The 19,429-nt window shown below is 39.4% G+C and overlaps 1 protein-coding gene across 1 annotated transcript in view; it reads right to left on the bottom strand.

Moving 5' to 3' along the window:
- Positions 1–19,429, bottom strand: part of LOC145767190 (dynein axonemal assembly factor 8-like) — a 164,841-nt gene that overhangs the window by 101,136 nt on the left and 44,276 nt on the right. The window contains exons 8-9 of the mRNA XM_082578967.1: positions 9,421–9,546; positions 536–612 (exon numbers count right to left, since the gene is read on the bottom strand). Of these exons, the coding sequence (XP_082435093.1) occupies positions 536–612; positions 9,421–9,546 (203 nt within the window). The remainder of the gene's footprint in view (positions 1–535; positions 613–9,420; positions 9,547–19,429) is intronic.

The raw sequence follows: 19,429 nt of genomic DNA, 5'->3' as shown, positions 1-19,429 counted from the left end.
GTAAGAATGGAATGTAATATTTTATTAGCCTTCAAGACCACTAGATAGGACTAGCACAGTACTGTGACAAAATCGTCTCAAATGCAACAACAGTCGTCTACTGCTGGGATTCTTAACTTACTTTCTAAAGTGTCTGGCAACAGATTTGCTTCCATTTTTGTGATTTAATGCAAAACAGAGGGTGCTCAGTTATGCTTTCAGCTTCTCTTTTAGTTTGTCACTACATCTTTGTTCCTAATTTTGTGTCAAAAACAAATTGGTAGGTCTATCAAACTTTAGTTGCTGGGTGTATTTCAGGTGTATACGCAAACCATGGCACAATTACTGGATGCAGCACTGTGTGTAAATGTAATAAACACAACGTCAAACCTTCTACGTTTGTCAAATGTAACAAATTATTGTTATCAGATCTTCAAAATATGGTAGCGTCATAGAAAAAATCTGAGGTCAGATTCGGTTTCAGCCCAAAATTGCTTTCATTCAGTTTTCGAAGTTTATTCCGCAAACATCATGTTGAACAATGTAATCTACTAACCAGTGATGCAGATGGTGGTTGCGCGAATTTCGAACGCAGGTCCAAATAGATAGTAGTAGGTTCCGACCAACTCAAATCTGCAAACATTAAAACAGGTTGTTCAACATGATTCCTTGTGCCATTTTCAATGCTTGCTGACCCGGTGATTCAACCATATGAGTTTATATGCAAATGAGCTAGACATTTTAAATATATCTTTTTTTAAGCTTTCCTTCGAGTTGTGGTAAATGAAAACACCTTAAATAAAAGCTTAAAGATAATAAGTTCAAATAGTCATAGGATTGCGTTTTCACAAAATATACAAATATAAAAAGGGAGCAAGTAACTATAGAAACGTCAACGGTGTTTCTGTGCTGGGTAGCAAACTTCTGGATAAACAATGGTTGAACTGGAATTCTTTCCATGTCAAATCACATTCTATGATTTTATAAATATTATTAACAGAGAGAAAAAAATGAATGAAACACACATTATTTTAAAAGTTGACCAAAAGATGTGTGAACGGTTACTTTCCACGTTGGATAACGTAAAAAACTTTCAATGTTAATCATAAAGTCGAATAAGTTGATGTTGAAGATGATTTATATTATTTTATGTTTTCCTCTTTTCTATTTACAATTATTTTTACCCAAACCGATGTGACAGTTATGCGCACCACTTCGTGGTTGGTGTCGTTCTCTCTTTTTAGTGTGGTGTCTGGTCGAGCTGTGGTGGTAAGCAAACTTTAGTTTTAATTGCTTCCTATTGGTCAGTTACTGTTAAAATTATGCTGTTTGCCACTTGTTAACTACTCTCTTTTTAATAAAATTTGTGAAGTCATTTGTGTTGATATTGTAACTTGCTTAGTGTTGGGTTAACTCTTGTGCTGTGTTAATTATCGTAGCGTTGTTAAAGTTGTGAAAACTTTGTTTAATGGTAAGCTCATAGTGAGTGCTTATCTTGTGTTTGCTGGTGGTGTAGCTTAATTAAACGAACTTGGTTGAATGCACCAAAGTTAGCATAACTATAATCTTAGATTTCGTGTTGCCAATTAGTGTAAAAACATGTCGGAGCAATTTGATAGTAGCAACAATGTGGTTGTTGAAAGTGACAGTGGGGCTGCACTCGGTGTAAGTTCTGTGGCCAGCCATTCAAGTTTCAGTGAGCAAAGTGGTTCTGGGGTGGTAAATGTGAATAAACAAGTGTCTTCATCCAAGGAATTGTCCTTGCTGAGGAAAGGATTTTTAGGTGTGGAGAAAAGATTACGTGAATTTAAGCATGAGATGTGGATTGTGGACTGCCATTAGCCAACCAGATGCCGATGAGTTGGTTGATGAGTTAATCGAGAGATGTGAGTTGGCGATGGCAAATGCAAAGTTCTTGTATGATAAAATTAATGCCGGTACATGTTTTTCGGATTCGGGTAAAGCTAGACCTCAAAGATATTGGAATAGTTTGAATGTGACCTTAAGTGAAGTGAAAGAGTTAGGTGAATCTAGACTTTCAAATGTAGGGAGAGAAAATAATTCTGTTCAAGTTACGAGTAGTCCTCAGCCAGTCCTGAATCGTTATGAAGAACCTGCAGCAACAGTGCATTTGTCAGATCCAAGAACTAGTTAGACTCCTATAGTAGACACAATCCACTAGTACAATCGCCAGGGAGAGTTGAGAGTGAGACAATTCCTATACATAGTGTCCCAGCTCCCTACATGCGGCTTCCACATCTTGGTATTGCTCCTCCAGTGACGCTAGAGTAGTTCAGTGGCAATGTGATGGAGTACTTAGAGTTTAAGTGAAAGTTCACAAAGTTTGTCGAGAATGTCTACCAGGATGACGATGTATGCATGTCGTACCTGCAATCTCTGTGTGTTGGAGAGGCAGGTAGGGCAATTCGCGGCCTCGGTGGTCATGTGAATAGAAGTCTGGCTTACCAGACAGCGTGGAATCGCTTAGACCAAAGGTTTGGCAGTCATGACCTTTTGATAGCACAGGTGCGTCAGGAGATGCTTAACGGACCTGTCATCAAGGCATATGATTCGTCAGCCTTGAATAGTCTAAGAAACAAAATGTTTGAGTGCGAACAGAGTTATCTCAGTCTTGGCTGTTTAACTGACTTGGACAGTCATGAGGTAATTCACAAATTGTTCAATCGCTTGCCTGAACAACTCTAAAGGAATTTTGTCCCCTTGTACAGGAGGGGGCGAGGTTGTTTTCGCCAGCTGAGGGAATTGATGGATGATGCTGCTGCGGATGCTGAGTGTGCTCTTGGTGAAAAGCTGTATCAGCTAGATCTCAAACCGGCTGGTAGAGCAAAGGTCTCCAGAAATCAGCATCCCAGTAGTCAATTTAATGGACGTGTGTGAAAGAAGTTCACCCAGGTTTGTCAAAGGCAGAAGGAAATTGTTGCATATATGAAGGTAGACATAAATTGTTGAGCTGTGCTGATTTCAAACAGAAATCAGTAAATGAAACGAACGATATTGTTAAAGGTCTAAAGTTGTGCTTCAACTGTTTGTTGCCCGGTCATCGTGTGGGCGAGTGTTATTCGAAACAGAGATGTCAAGAGTGTGGCAAGCAACACGATAGCTTATTACACTTTCCAAGACGTCAGAAGGAGGTGAGTGGAGTTTAAAGTTGTCCTGAAACTAGTGATAAAGTGTTAGTGTCATGTAACTCTTGCCCAAGTTCTGTTAATCGACTGGGAAGGAAATTGCAAAAGGTGGTTGCTGTGAGAGTGTGGCTGCATGATCCAGCAAAGGCCGTGCATACCTGGACCTATATGGATGAGGGGTCGGAAGCAACTTGCCTCGCTAAGAAGCTTTTTGCTCCTTTGTCCAAGGCCAAGGTGAAAATATGCACAGCTAATGCTGTGTCAAAAGCTTGTGGCAGATGAGTAACCTGCATATGAGAGGTGTTGAAGAGTCAGAGGTATTTCAAGCGAATAGGGTGTTAGGGCAAGATTCCATTATGAATGTAAGGTCTAGTATTCCCACCGAAGAAGTTGCAAAAATGTTTCCACACTTGGAAGATTTATATTTTCCAAAGATGGATATAAATGAGGTCGAGTTGTTGCTTGGTCAGGATGTGCAGAACGCATTTCGTGTCACTGAACTGCGCTAAGGTGATACTGACCAGCCATTCGGTTTTCATACAGCCCTAGGTTGGGTTTTGTGGGGAGTTGACAACATGACACCCTGTCGTTACTCTGACCATGTGTGTGTTAACTTCATTAGTGAGTTAAGTCTGCTAGATGAGTCTTGCCAACAAGTCCTGCAAATATTGGATCAGGACTTCAAGGACCTTGACCTCCCCCAGATTGCTTGTCCTTCACGGGACGACAAACATGCTGTCAAGATGATGGAAGAGTCCGTGGGAAAGTAGGTGATCACTATCAGGTAGCGCTACCATGGAAAAAGGACATGGTAGATCTAAAAAATAACAGAGTTGGCAGAGAAACTTTAGCTGGTTTAAAAAGAAAGTTAGAGGCTGACCCAGAAGTGTGTCAGAAATACTGTAAAAAAATGAATGAAATGATTGAGAATGAGTATTGTGAGCTTGTTCCGTTGAATGATTCGCCTCCAGAAGGCAAAGTCTCTTATGTTCTGCACCACTGCATGTCAGTGATTTCACAGTTTCGCGTGGTGTTTGATTGTAGTGCAAAGTGTAATGGTTCTTCCATTAATGATTGGCGCCTTCAGGGCCCAGATTTAACTAATAATCTTGTAGGAGCTTTAATGCGTTTCAGACAGAAGCCCATTGCTGTTGCAGATGTCAAAGGGAAGTTCTTCCAGGTTTTAGTAGACGAAAAGGACCGTGATGCCTTGAGGTTTCTTTGGTTCCCAGACTATGATCTGACTCAACCTCAAGCTGATTATCAGATGAGAGTGCATCTGTTCGGAGCTACTTCATCGCCATCAGTTGCTGCATTTGCCCTACGACGGACAGCTGAAGAGACCTCACCAACTCTGGGCAAGAGACAGTTAAGACTGTTTTGAACAATTTCTAAGTAGATGACATGTGTACATTTTGTGCAACTGTAGAAGATGCAGTGAAACTAGTGAAAGAATTGCCAGAGATTTTGAGTAGTGGTGGTTTTAAATTGACAAAATTTCTTTGCAATAATAAGAAGGTGTTAAGCTCAATCCCATCAAAGGACCAAGCTTCAGGCGTACTCGATTTGGAGTAACGTGATCTTCCAACCCAGAAAGCTTTGGGCGTGTACTGGAATGCCGAAAGTGATCATTTAAAGGTGAAGGTAAGTATAAGAGAAAAACTATGTACGCGACAGGGGCTTCTATCAATGATTTCACAGACGTATGATTATTTAGGGTTTCTCCAAGCGTTTATGTTGCCTGCTAGGAAATTGTTGCAAGAGGCCTGCCGGTTGAAATTGGCGTGGGATAAACCTTTACCGGGCCTGGGGGGAAAAAAGATAATTGGGAAAAATGGGTGCAGGCACTCCCTATTTTAGAGGCAGTGTCTCTTGCAAGGAGCTTTAAACTTCAACACCGTGTTGTAGACCAGTGTTTTTTTAAGGTGTTTTGGGGGACCGAAACGGTCTCCCAAATTTCTCCAGCGGTTTCGGTTTCCCAAAATTTGGACTTGCAACTACAGTAGAAAAGTAATGGTTGTTTCTCGCTATGTCTTAAGCAAATATGGCTATTTTTTGGTATTTAAATGAAACACTTGCGGTCTCTTAAAACTACTTAGCGGTCACCCAAACCAAACCTTAAAAAAAAACTGTTGTAAACTATTATGAGTTACATATCTTTACTGATGCTACTACCACCAGGTATGGTGCTTGTGCTTATTTGCACATTGTTCATACTGACAATTTTATTGACTGTGTCTTTGTGATGGAGAAGTCCAGGATAACTCTCTTAAAAGCAGTTAGTGTTCCCCAATTGGAGCTTACTGCTGCTGTTCTTGGTGCTAAACTCCGTAAAATGATTTGCAGTGAATTAGAGTATCCATTGAGTAGTGTTGTGTTTTGGACTGATGCCGCTAATGTTTTAAGATATTTGCGTAATTCTACCAGTCGCTTGAAATCATTACATACCCTTACTTCAGCGCAGCAATGGCATTACGTGACCACCGACCAAAGCCCCGCTGATATAGCGTCCCGTGACATGGCACCTTCTAAGGTCTCCAAAGCAGACTTGTGGTTTTGTGGTCCCAAATTTTCATGTGGGCGTGAAAACGACTGGCCAGGACAGCCAGATTTTGTGACCAATATCAAACAATGTGATCCAGAAGTGAAAGTTTGTTCCACTTAACTGCCTGATCCTGCAAGTGACTCAATCCATCGATTGCTGCGGTACTATTCGGACTTCAGTCGTCTTCGACGCACGTGTGCCTGGTTATTGCGTTTTAAGAAGTTTCTGCTGTGGAAAGCTAAATCAACTCATGATGCTCCCAAGTGTGGTCTCTTGAGCATGCATGAACTAACAGAAGCTACATCTGTGATCATCAAAGCTGTTCAAGTTGAAGCCTTTTGAGACATGATGAAGACGCTTGACGATCACCCAAGTTTTGATGTCCCGTTTGGTATGGTAGAAGAATATCAACCAAAGAAGTGTGCCAATCTGCGAACTGTTGAGTTGTTCAATCCTTATTTTGTAAATGGGGTGCTTCGCGTTGGCGGTCGTGTACAAAGGTCTCTCCAGTCAGACGAAGAAAAACATCCTACTCTGCCAATTAATCATCCAGTTACTGCTCTCTTAATCTTAATGTGTCATCGACGAGAAGGACACATGGGCATTGGGCACCGCTCATGTGCTGTCTACGTTAAGCAAAACCTACTGGATTCTGAAAGGAAGATCAACACAGCTTTTTTAAAATAGTCCGAAAAATGTTTCGTTTGGTTGTCGGAGAAGCTACGTTGGAAGAATTGGACTTGCTAACCTTGGTAACAGAAGTGGAGAGAATCTTGAACGACAGACCAATTACCAATCTTGCCGCGATCCCAGATGATTCAGCAGCCTTGACTCCCAATATGATCCTTACTGGATCGCTAGGTGATGGAGTTGCACAAGGTGTGTTCATGAAGATTGAAGACCGATGCGTATCGCAAATCGTGGAAAAAGACAAAATACTTAGCAGATACATTTTGGGATTGTTGGTTACAGGACTATTTGCCACTGCTGCAGCCACGCCAGAAATGGTTTAGTACATCTCGTAATTTGCGCCCTGGTGATCTTGTCTTATTCATGAACGAATCGGCCAAGGGTGTGGTCGAGGCCGTAATGCCTGATAGTAACAATTTGGTTAGAAGAGTGAGGGTTCGAATGGCTCACTCAACCCTCATAAAGCGATATTCGTAAACTTTGTTTGTTAGAGGGTTTCAGTGACGAACAATAAACCTCACTACATGTGCATGATTTTCTGTTTAGTATATTTGTGCATTTTCAACTTTTCCTTTGTGACGTCAACTAAGTTTGAGCATTGCTTAGACTTGAAGCATACTTGTGTTTAAAGTGCCCCTGACAGGTTGGATCCAAGTATAGTAACTTTTTATAGCATTTCCTAGCGCAGAATTACACTTAGCGAACTTTTTAATCTTAACCTCGTAGCTCGACTGGTTAGGGCGTAATTTAATCAAACGACTGCTCCGCAGCGCCACCACAGGTGAAACTCCATACTTCACTGCTCTGGGACGACTTTGGTGGTATTACGTCATCCTAAGTGGACGTCGTTAGCAACGGATGAAACAAACGGTTCGTAGATGTAATTGGTGGATCACAGTTTGGTCGGAGTTGGTACAAGCGGTTGCTTTTTTAGAAGATTTATTGTCTTTTGCAGTTTAATAAAACTGTACTGGACACCTTCCTACAAAACCTAAAATATACTTGAAGTGAAAAATGAAGAAATCGTACGATCATTATTCATATTTAATTCATCATCACTATTCAAAAATAAATAAAAGTTCTCTTTCTCTCTCATAGTGTGCCTTCAGTTGGCCATTGAAATCTTGTGTAACTGCCATCTGGATCATGAAAATTGTTTCGGATTCGCCAAACAATGCATGACGGCATCACAATCCGATTGTTGCTTCCGAGAGCATCACCTTGTAGCATACACTCTCACACATGCCTGTAGGCATTTTTACTTGAGTGGTATTAACAAAATCATCTTCAGTGAAGTGAACATATACGACTAGTTTTGTATGGCCCATCCCATTTTCGAACATTTGAAGAAAACTTTGATCATTTTCTTCTCAGTACCTTGTTTTGTGGGAAAAGAAAGCACACGGTGTTTGTCACTGACAATGTCACATAAACAGCATTTTGTAGGCATTGCCTCAACCATAAATTAAAGGTACTGTTTGTGAGATACTGTTGTTACACTGCAAATGGCTATAGCCAGATTAGGACAAATAAAAAAGTGTGAAAATTGTAGCCTTATGAAACTGCAATTTCAATTGAGTTGAGATGCTGTTTGATAAAAGTAAACTCAACCTATTTGATCGAAACCTGATAGTAATAATAAGTTCACTTTTTCATTTCGGTAATTCTTAATTTGCACATGCTTTTTTAGACCAACAGAGCCCCACACATTCACGTTTTGCAGTAGCCGCACCATACTTTACCAAGTCATCACAGAGAAAAAATGTATCCTTCCCGCTTACTGTGACGTCACAGCGGTGTTGCCGTTTTTATTTTCGCAATTGAATGAGTGCCAGATTCGCTGATGTCAACGAAAGTTTGCAAACGTGTAACTTAGTAGCCTGTTGATATTTTTTTACGATTTGCTGGTCAGGGAAGTTTGTTAGTGTTATCTTTTTGGTATCTTAGGTAAATTTAGCGAATTTATTTACCTGTCAGAGGCACTTTAAGTCTCTCATTAAATGTTTAGCTACTTCAAGCTTACATAGTTTCAAAGTTTGCCGTTTTGGCTAGTCAACGCCTCTTTCATTTGTGCTCGATTTCGTGATTTGACTTTGATATTAATGCACGGCCGGTAATTTATGTGTTTTTGCTTGCATGTATTGTACATTTGTACAATCTTGTCGATTTATGTGCCAGTGTGATTTACATTGTTTGTGTGGCATCGCCCTTAGTTAAAAAACGTCTGTCAGCAACTTACGTTTTTGTGGGAAGTATGTTGAGGACGATTTATATTCATTTATGTTTTGCCTCTTTTCTATTTACAATTATTTTTACCCAAACCGATGTGACAGTTATGCGCACCACTTCGTGGTTGGTGTCGTTCTCTCTTTTTAGTGTGGTGTCTGGTCGCGCGGTGGTGGTAAGCAAACTTTAGTTTAAATTGCTTCCTATTGGTCAGTTACTGTTAAAATTATGCTGTTTGCCACTTGTTAACTACTCTCTTTCATATTACAACATAATGCCGACTGTAGTTTATACTTGTGGTGAGAGTCAGGCTAGACTGGTAGGTTAGCTGAAAAACTCAGCTATCCACCGAGTGGGATGCTACAGTAGAGACCAACAGAAATTTGAGACGAAACTGAATTACAAGAACGTTTCCAACTGTGTTCAAATAGGCACGAAGCCTGCGTGTGAAGACAATAAAGATTTTTAAGTAATCTGTAACAGATTTCTGTCGTTGAAAGAACTCAACGCCAAACAAAAAAGTCAAGCATAGTCAATAAAGGTAAGTACAGTTTGGTTGCTTTCAATCTTTATCATCAGACTGACAAAGCCTCTGATAAATTATTCCATGCAGTTTTGCATACTTGTAGAAACTTTGAATCACTGACGAAAAGCCGGTTGACGAGATTGACAGTGAAGTGTGAATGAAGTTTCCTTTTCTTATTGTCGTCTGTGAATTAATCCATCCCTGAGGTACCACTGAATGAAGAGCAGTCTTGAAATGCATTGCTCAAGCGAACATCCCAAGATACAAACCAGTGCTTTTCATAAAAACTTTGTTAGCCTCAAACCCACCAGAAAGTTTCGGAGGTAAACTTGTGATCACTTTCGGCAACACGGCAACGGGCACTCTATCTCCATCAAGAGGTAAGTCAGCAGAAACTCCACGTGAACTAGTAGAAGTTTTCTTTTGAGTGGCGTCTACAACAACACGACACAAATAAAACTAGTCATATTCAAGCCTTAAAGTAGCCGACGCCATCGCAGGCATGGCCGCTAAGTAGTGCTTGAATGACCGCCGGTGCTACCTTCTTAGTCGGCCAATTTGGCCGCCGCGCCGGTTTCTTCAGCTAATTATTTAATTTTGCAATAGAAGGATCGTGGATCGTGCGGAAACATTTGCTATTGTATGGAAAATATCCAGCTGCAATCACCAGCTATAAGTCTTGTTTGTAATTCCCGACGTTTATTTTAACAAAGTGTTCATCCGAAGTGTTAATTTACATTGGCTGGCAATATTGTCGTTTTTATGTTGATTCAATGTTGTCGGACATTGAATCGTTGTTAAAAAGGAGAATTACCTGCAGACAACAAAATTCGTCATATTTACCCTGATTTAACCACTGCAAACGTAGAATCAATGTAAAAATGACGGATTTTGTTGTCTGGGAAGGTTAGTTGACATGCGAGGGGAAAACACGTGTCTTCAGGGTTGAGAAATGTTTCCGCTGTGGGTTAGTGACTTCACAGTTCACACACTAAATGGTGACATCATAACGGTATAAATGGTCAGGTTTTATGAAATGCGGTATCGGTATGCAGTTGAAACAATTTAGTGTCGTTAGATGGTCCCACAATAGTGGATTACAATCCCGATAAAGAAGTTATTGCGTGGTACAACGATTCAATAGCAGGACGCCCAGACTTCAATAACACTAAGTGATCATTTTGGCATTGTTGCAAGCTTAATTCTATTTACTTGTGTTATCATTATTTTGGCCTCCAAGCACGCAGATTTGGCCGCCGAGAAGGAGCTTTCGGTAGGCCACGATGGCTGCCGGACAAAAACATGAGTTTTAAAGCCTGATATTGCAAATACTCTAGAAACAGCCTCAGTTGTACTAATTAATATGCATTTGCTTTCAAAGAATTGTCAGTGTTAAACCTTAACCGTAAAAATAATCAAAAATTACACGTTTAAGCTGATTGTTATGACAAAATAAACGTTTCGAATAATGACCTACAGTCCTACAATGTGCATTATGCAATCCCAAGAAATACAAACCATAAAGGCATAACTTTTTCACTCACAATAACTTGCATAAACAACTGCCTTTTCACAACCACGTAAGAGAAAATCATTTTTATTTTTAAAACTGCTTAGTTCTCAAGATCATGTAAATTTTTGGATGAGGAAGTCGTTCCTAAATGATTTCTCAAAACAACGTTGAAAGGTTGGCTGCAATTCATCACCGAACCATTTAATTAATATACAGTCTTCGAAATTAGCCTCGGCAATCGGCAATTGCCGAGGTGATTGCCGAGGCAGATGCATGAATGGCACATTAGCCTCGGCAATAAAAATGCCGAGGCCGCACGAGCGCTTGTAAGGACCACAAGATTACAAAAATAACCCTAATTTTCTCAGACCACACCAGACTAGGAGGTTGATTCAATCTTACTATTGCTTAATGTTTTTATTTGGGTTACTTTCTACTTCGCCGGCGCTTATAGAAATATCACCCTATTTGCATTGATTCAACGCCAGTAGACGTCAAATTATTGTAAGCATTTACTCCTTATCGCGCTTCGCCTTCCGTTATCTCGTCCAGCTGTATCAGAAACGATCTCGCCGCTTTCACAACATCAACAGACGTCGAATACATGTAAGTAATAGGTTAACGCGTTAACCTTTAGAGAGAGCTTTGTTAATTGCGGTTTGTGATAAATGTCTGGTTGCGTAACAACAACAGGTGCAATTTTATGCGCTGACAATGCTCATGTGAACTATAAAAAAAGTTTGCAACCTTATAAATACTGGCTTAATTGTTACGCAATAAGTTATTCTTTCTTTATCTGCTATAGGTTATGAAACAGAGGGGACAGAAGGAAAAGTTAGTGTAGTATTTTGCAAAATTTGTAAAGAATTTTATGACGGAAACAAATCGGAATTAGAAAAGCTACGGGGCGCAGTTAAAAAAGTAGTACAAAATTGGATAAATAGTACTTCCGGCAGTAAAGAAAAGTAATGCTTCCGATCATGACATCGCGCGTTCATGAACGGGCAGTTTTGCGTCTTAAAAAATGATGTCGTCATTTCTTATTGGGCGTTGTTGTTACGCAATACAACCGGTCGGGAAAATTAAATCGATTTGTGCTGACTCAAACGTTGAATCAACCCAAAATTAACATACTTCCCCCCCCCCCCCCCCGTGAGTTATTTAACATGAATTATCGTAACAGCGTGGGTATCGCGTTGCTCGCTTTATCGCTACTATTGGTATTATTACATCACAACAAATCAAACAATGCGGTCTTGATAGACTACTCCAGTGGTTCTCAAACTTTTTTTTGTTGCGACGCCTCTGAAAAAGTTTTCTGGACTTGCGACGCACCAGCAAATAAAAGTTAACGAGGAAACTTATTATTAAAGTTTTGTTTGTTGATACAACAACAAAAAGCAATGCATATTATTTAATGTGGCGTGTGGGCTTGTTTGTTTTTACAAAGTTCATTAAATCTTGGGAGAATTTTTGAAATTGCCACCCGCATTTTTCTTTCAGTGTTTGTTGGTGATTGATACTTGCTTTTTATTACCGCCAAGGCAGAAAATCCTGCTTCACATAAATATGACGTGACATATGGGATAATAATTCGTAGTGCTTTCTTCACCAAAGCTGGATAATCGCCATTTATTGAAATCCAGAAATTTGCCGGATTTCCTGAATTAAACATCCTTTTCAGGAAATTGTCACAAGAAAGGTCAATGTAGGCTTCTTTTTCTTGTGCAGTAAAAGACAGTGGAGTAGGTTGGACGAAAGGATCACGAATCCATTTGTAGTTTGTTAAATTTTTCGGGAAGTATTTTGCAAATTTCGACTCGAGCTTGGACAAATGTTGCCCAAATAGGCTATATGCTTCACAAATTTGAAGGCAGCGTCATACTTTTCTTTTCAAGCAAATTGGACAAGAAAGTGAAGTATCGAGAGCTTCCAGACAGGTTTGCTATATCTTCCTTCCACAATAGCAGCTTTTTAACGAATGCTGCAAGTTTATCTGAAATGTCATTTTTATTCGGCCCTTGCATAGAAATGTTCAGTTTGCCGAAGATATCACACAAGTAAAGTAAGCCAATTTCAATAAGAAATTGTTCTGAGCTAAACAATCTGCAAGTGGATTATTTTCTTGCTGCAAAAAAGCCTGAAGTCCATCCACCAATTCGTAGAAGCGTTCAAAGAATTTTCTAAGCGAAAACCACTTAGATGAAAATTAAAAGAGCAAACTCCGATGCGCTGCATTCATTTCTCCACAAAGTTTTTTGAAAACTCTTGACTTCAGTGGGCGTGTTTTAATGAAGTTAACAACTTTGATGACAACTGAAACTACTAATCAAAGGATTAACCTCATCTTTATAAGATAAACTGAATTCAGCTACGAAACGAAACTCTTTTGCGACGCCCTTGGAAAATTGAAACGACGCACCAGGGCGTCGCGACGCACAGTTTGAGAACTACTGGACTACTCTATTATATTTTTCGCTTCTCATTTTACATGTTGTGGTAGCCTACAATTGTTTCGTAATAAACGTTCACAGCAATTGCCGAGGCAATTTCAACTTTTGCCGTTTGGCCTCGGCAACGTTTTTGCCGAAGTAAAAATATGCTAATTTCGAAGACTGAATATACAGTAAGTTACATTTGAAAATTCGTACACATTTTAGTTAGCTTGGTATTATTCTTAGTGGCATCAGCAGATAATTGTCATGGGATGGTTAAACTTGACTTGATATTGTCAAACCAAGCTATTTCTTTGTGCCATTTTTCTTGTGGCATCACAAACGATTTTTTGTTGTATTGCATCTCCACAAAAATGCGTCTTAACCTTGGTTTGAAAAAAAAACGTAAGTAGGCCTACTGTAAATTGTCTTCCATCATGACAAGCAAACGTTACCTCGTCCATGTAAAAAATTAAAAATTTAATTTTGAAGATAACGGGTTTACGGGGATTTAATATTCCTGGCGTATGTCACTGGTCATCTTCTACCTCAAGGGTGTTCAAACTTTCTATTAGAAAATTCCAATCCCTAGTTTAACAAGTCAATACAAAAATGCCGGACATGATTCAATCGATGTCAATAACAAAACAAACAAAAAATAACATTTCATGCGTCCATTTGGAAATTATGGCTGATACCACATAGGAAGTCCTACATGGACTATTTGGACTAAGGTGGAACACTGCTATGCCCATGTATCTGCATGAGTTTAAAATGTACTATTGCCTTATTTTCATTTTTTAGGTAAAATTTTACACAAAAGTTACTTGTTTGCATAATTACGAGCATTTTCTTTATGACAGTACAATACCGTATCGTATGCTATTATCAGGTAGGCTATAAATACACCTTAATCTTAATGTTAGGCAACAGAAAGCAAGATTGTTAAAACTAACTTTTAAATTGGGTGATCATTCATTTCTCTATTGTAAGCTAATTCCTTTCAATATACATATGCCGCTGTGACTTTACAATTCTCTGAATAGAGATTTCTCTGAATCGCATTCTCTGAAACGGATTCTTCCAACAGTAGCAGACCGAGTTAAATTGGTGTGATTTCTGGGCGTTTGCGAACCAAAAATAACACATTGTAAAGCCACAAGCGCTGGATATACAAAAACATATAGCGGGGCGGACTTTGGACTCTCCTGCTTTGCTTTGACGTCAGGTGGCTCGGATTCATGCTAAACACTTCACATGGGTTTTGCACTGTTGGGAATGTTTACGTTAGTTACATTTTCAGACTTCAGCTTGATGAAAAAACTCTTTTAAAACTCTAGGCTATTGTATAACACATTAAAGGCAACCACAGGTTCAGATTGCACTTTTTAGGTGATATTTCAGCCACAAAGTTGTATGGTCATAAACTTTTCAAGTATATCAAAAAATTTGGTAATTTTTGCTTTTCTGATGTATTTTTTTGTTTGCTTTTTAAAAGAACACCAGCCACTTGCGATATCTTAACATATCTTAACAGAAGCAGGTGTTTGTTTCAGTAGAAATTTGTCAGATCTTTCTTGAAGGACGATTCAAAATTATTGTATAAACATATTATATTCATGCCGTAGCTTGTGGGCAGCGGAGTCTTTTTTGAAACCTCTGGCTCGAATTCTATTAGCTGGCTCCTACTTCACGCGATGAGTGGTGGAAAAATTATGGTCCGCTATACGCCACTAACAGTAACATCTCATCTTCTCGATCAGTTTGTCCATTGAAACCACCATATGACAAGCTAAGGAATATTCCTTAAAATTAGCAAGCATCATATAATGCAAATCAACACCGGTACTGTGTAATAACAATGATGTGCTTGTGCTGGTAGCACAGTATACTTTTATTTGCTGTGATAAAGTTACAAAGCAATCAATATGTAAACCAATGTCACACTTTCTACACTTCCGCTGTACTTTCCCACTACAGACTTCACAGCTCACTTGTTGAGCCTTGCAGGATATTACCAGATGATTCCACTCATCATGAACGGATTTCTGGTGGAACCTTTCATCTCACCACAACACTTCTCCTTTTTTTAAACGAATGGAAATCTAGATAATAGAGCAGGGGTCGGCAACCTTTCTTCAGTCGCGGGCCAAAACAAAACTGCGCAGATGTCAACGGGCCGTACAAGTTTTCCATTTGCACTTCCGTTTTCTTTACTTTTCATAATATTGTTAAAATTGGCGTTCTTATCAGAGTATCTCCATATTTAGCTACTATAGGCTTATATAGATTAATATAAAGAAAATTAGTAACAATTGGTAACGAAAAACACCAAGTACTTTATTTATTGACAGCACAACATTAATGTGATATTTGATGTTGTTTCCTGCTAGAAAGTTTCTGAAGGTCAGGTGATAGGTTGGATGAGGCAAGAATCATAACATCTTGCAAGTGGTCATCAGTAAGTTGTGTTCTCAACTTGCCGTTAAATATACGGTTAATTGACTATTACTAACGCAACTCATGTAGCCTGCAACTAGCATGCAGTAAATAGGCTAATATAACCGGACTTCAAGGTGAAACTGCCAAGTACCTTGATGCTACCTTCTGCAAGCTTAAGCTAAATTTTGCCCCAAACCTAGTTTACTATAACAAAGCGACCCGTGATCGATAGGTCGCGGGTACAAAGGCGCTTTGTGATAATTTCCTATGCTTGGTGGATTCTAACAAGCAGCAAATTCTTCAAAGACAAGAATCACTTGTTGAAAAAAACGGAAAAATGGAACTGGGAGTAAATTATAACTCTAAAAAATAAAGTAATTTAAAAGTCTGGACCGGCTGTCACTAAAAAGGCCAATTCCTGCTTCCTAAGCTACACATATTTCTAAATTATCAACCTTCAAACAAACTAATTCTTAAAACTTCAAATCTATCAAACTATCTGTCAGGCCTGCAACGTCGCTCTCTCTAAAATGCAGTTCGCAGAGAAAGAATATCAAGGAAATTCAAAATGGCGACAATGCCCTAACTAAGCATTGTTGCGGCATAAGTACACAGGCTACGTGATTACAAGTGAGCGTTACGGATAAATATGGAAAAGTAAAAATTGCGAAAGTTTTACATAACATTTAGTAATCTTAATTCTGTTATGTAAAACCAAATGGCAGCATAAAATAATGGGATGTTCGTTTTGGCCCGCCAACTACAATTTGCAAAAATGCTGCGAGCCGGATAATTTTGCTTGGCGGGCCGGATCCGGCCCGCGGGCCGTAGGTTGCCGACCCCTGTAATAGAGAGAAATGCTGCGTGTAAAGTGCAGTAACTCCAGTTTTTCAAGCTCTTGCTCTGCACTAATTCCATGGTACACTTGCCACGCGTTTTGCACTGACACATTGAGTAACCACAAAAACAGTGGCCACCACCATTTTTTTATGCAGATCCCATGTCGAAGTTTGGCGATGTTTTGACCAAGGCAATCGACTCCGTCCATGTATTTATTGTACATCTGAATCAGATAAGGTTAAGGAATATCTATCTTATTTTTTACACTTTGGCTTCATCGCTGTGCTATACAAAGCGGAGCAACACCTATGCAGTTGGATGCAAGTGCAACTATACTGTTGTGACACTATATCGTGCCACCTCACAAGCAAAATTCCTGATGGATCGGATGCATAAGAATATGACCCACGTGGCATTTTTTTTAACTCTATTAGATCAGTCAGTGTCGCTTTGTCAATACGGTTACTCCGAATGTTCCTGTTCCACCAATATTTTTTTAGACAGATAGTCAAGCAATGGCAATGAAGTAAAAAGGCTGTCAGAAAACAAACTAGCCTTCGGTGAGAAGGTCCGAAATTAGGTAGACCGCAACAAAACCTCACATTCCAAGCCCAGGGATAGATCTCTAGTATTGGCGTCTTGGGAAGGCTCGGCTTGAATCAGATATCCTGAACTAGTACATGGAGGCTCTAGATTTTGTAGCCAAATCTTATTGGTTTTCCAAGGATATGCTGCTGCAAACCGTGTCGCCTAAAATATTCTAACATCGATTATTTTTCAACAGGAAAATAAAGTAACAATTTTTTCTTGACATTTGTAAATAATGGCCTTTTACTTTAGCATAGCGATCCCATCAAGTTTTTCAGTGTCTGCTAGATGCAGGTATCGCAGGCACTCTCTGCAGCGGTTCTGGGAAATAGCATCAGTGTACTGCGTCAATCAGTTGCATTCTCCCAATACATATCACGCCGAGGTAGTCTGGTGTAGCCACTCAAAAGCACTACAGCCAGCACGACCCTGAGCTCACCAACGGTGATGGTAAAAGTATGGTATCCTGATTGCCTGGCATACAGTATGGACTGCTCTACAATGCATTGAATGAGATCGTCAACTGAACAACTGAAAACACTCCACTGGACTCCAATCTCAGTGTACGTATGAACGCTTCGGAATGCCTAGGTACTCTTTTGAAGATATTTCCATAGCCTCCCAAGTTCTTGATTTGCAAGATTTCTTTTGGGGGGTTTGTGTTTGTTTTGTAACGCTCCTCTTTTGTCGTTTCTAGCACTAGTTACAATGTTCATCTGATGAGATTGAAAGTAAAAGCAACAATAAACAGGATGATTTATTGCTTCACTTACGTTTCGCGCACCATGACAATGCGCATCCTCAGAGCGAATAACATACAAAATAAAATTTCACAAGGTTATATATAGTCTGGGAGCCTACGACAGAAGATTTCACCCCATAAGGTACAAAAGGTTTGACTCCTTGAAGTTACTGGGGTCAACCATGTCACTCACAAAAAGTATGGAAGATTGACCGCGCCGGGTGGATCTGGTCCCTAGAGCCCCCTAAAAAGCCCAAAAAGGGGGTTAATTTCACTCCATAAGGTACATGGACCAAACTTGGTGAAAACAAAGTTCTATGTCAGGACATCACAAAAATATCAAATCTAACAATATTTTCGAGTGGAAAGGTGATGTAAGACCCCCCCGAAAGTGACCCCCCGGGGGGTTAATTTCACCCCATAAGGTACATGGACCAAAGTTGGTCAAAACGAAGTCTTATGTCAGGACATCACAAAAATATCAAATCTAACAATATTTTCGGGTGGAAAGGTGATGTAAGATGCCTTCAAAGTGACTTCCCTTAATGTGACCCCCTCGGAAGGTTTATTTCACCCCATAAAGTACATGGACCAAACATGGTCAAAATGAAGTCTTTTGTCAGGACATCACAAAAATATCAAATCTAACAATATTTTCGGGTGGAAAGGTGATGTAAGATGCCTTCAAAGTGACTTCCCTTAATGTGACCCCCTCGGAAGGTTTATTTCACCCCATAAAGTACATGGACCAAACTTGGTCAAAATGAAGTCTTATGTTAGGACATCACAAAAATATCAAATCTAACAATATTTTCGGGTGGAAAGGTGATGTAAGATGACTTCAAAGTGACTTCTCTTAATGTGACCCCCTCGGAAGGTGTATTTCACCCCATAAAGTACATGGACCAAACTTGGTCAAAACGAAGTCTTATGTCAGGACATCACAAAAATATCAAATCTAACAATAGTTTTGGGTGGAAAAATGATGTAAGACTCCCCCAAAGTGACTCCCCAGGGGATTAATTGCACCCCATAAGGTAGGCTACATGGACTAAAGTAGGTTAAATCGAAGTCTTATTTCACGGCATAACAAAAATATCAAATGTAACAATATTTTCGGGTGGAAAGGTGATGTAAGATGTCATCAAAGTAACCCTAAGAGGGTTTATTTCATCATAGAGTACATGGATCAAACGTGGTCAAAACGAAGTCTTATAGGACACCACAAAATATCAAATCTAACAATACACTCAGTTGGGAAGATGATAAAAGACCTACCCAAAAGTGAATCTCCTCTTATAATTTAATTTACTTCATCCCTTACTCGAACCAATCTTGGTGTAACGGAAGTGCTATGCCAGGACAGTACCAATGGATTAAATCTAAAAATATTTTTATATAGGTTTTTAATTTGTATAGGTTTTTAATAGGTATTTAATTTGGTTACGCCAGGGCCACACAGTGCATAGTTTTAGAATTACTTTGAAAGAGTCGTACAAGCATGTAGTGCAGTAAGTGTAGCTTGTGTTACTTTTGCATAAGAAAAAAGCTATTTTTTCAGTTATTATTACATTGAGGTTAAGAGCTGCTGAAACGTCTTTACCGGTTTGGCAAAAAATTGTATATAGGAAAATCAGCATTTGGAAGGCTGGCAGGCAGATTTTTTTCAATTGAAAAAACTCTTACCCTACCCAATTTTTAAAAGACTTGTCACGTTCCAAATCGTCTTCAGTATGGACATGGCCATGGTCAACCTC

This window comes from Aplidium turbinatum, chromosome 3 (assembly GCF_918807975.1).
Source record: "Aplidium turbinatum chromosome 3, kaAplTurb1.1, whole genome shotgun sequence".
Taxonomy (NCBI): Eukaryota; Metazoa; Chordata; class Ascidiacea; order Aplousobranchia; family Polyclinidae; genus Aplidium; species Aplidium turbinatum.
The sequence above is the reverse complement of the archived record's forward strand: the minus strand, read 5'-3'. Positions and strand labels throughout refer to the sequence as shown.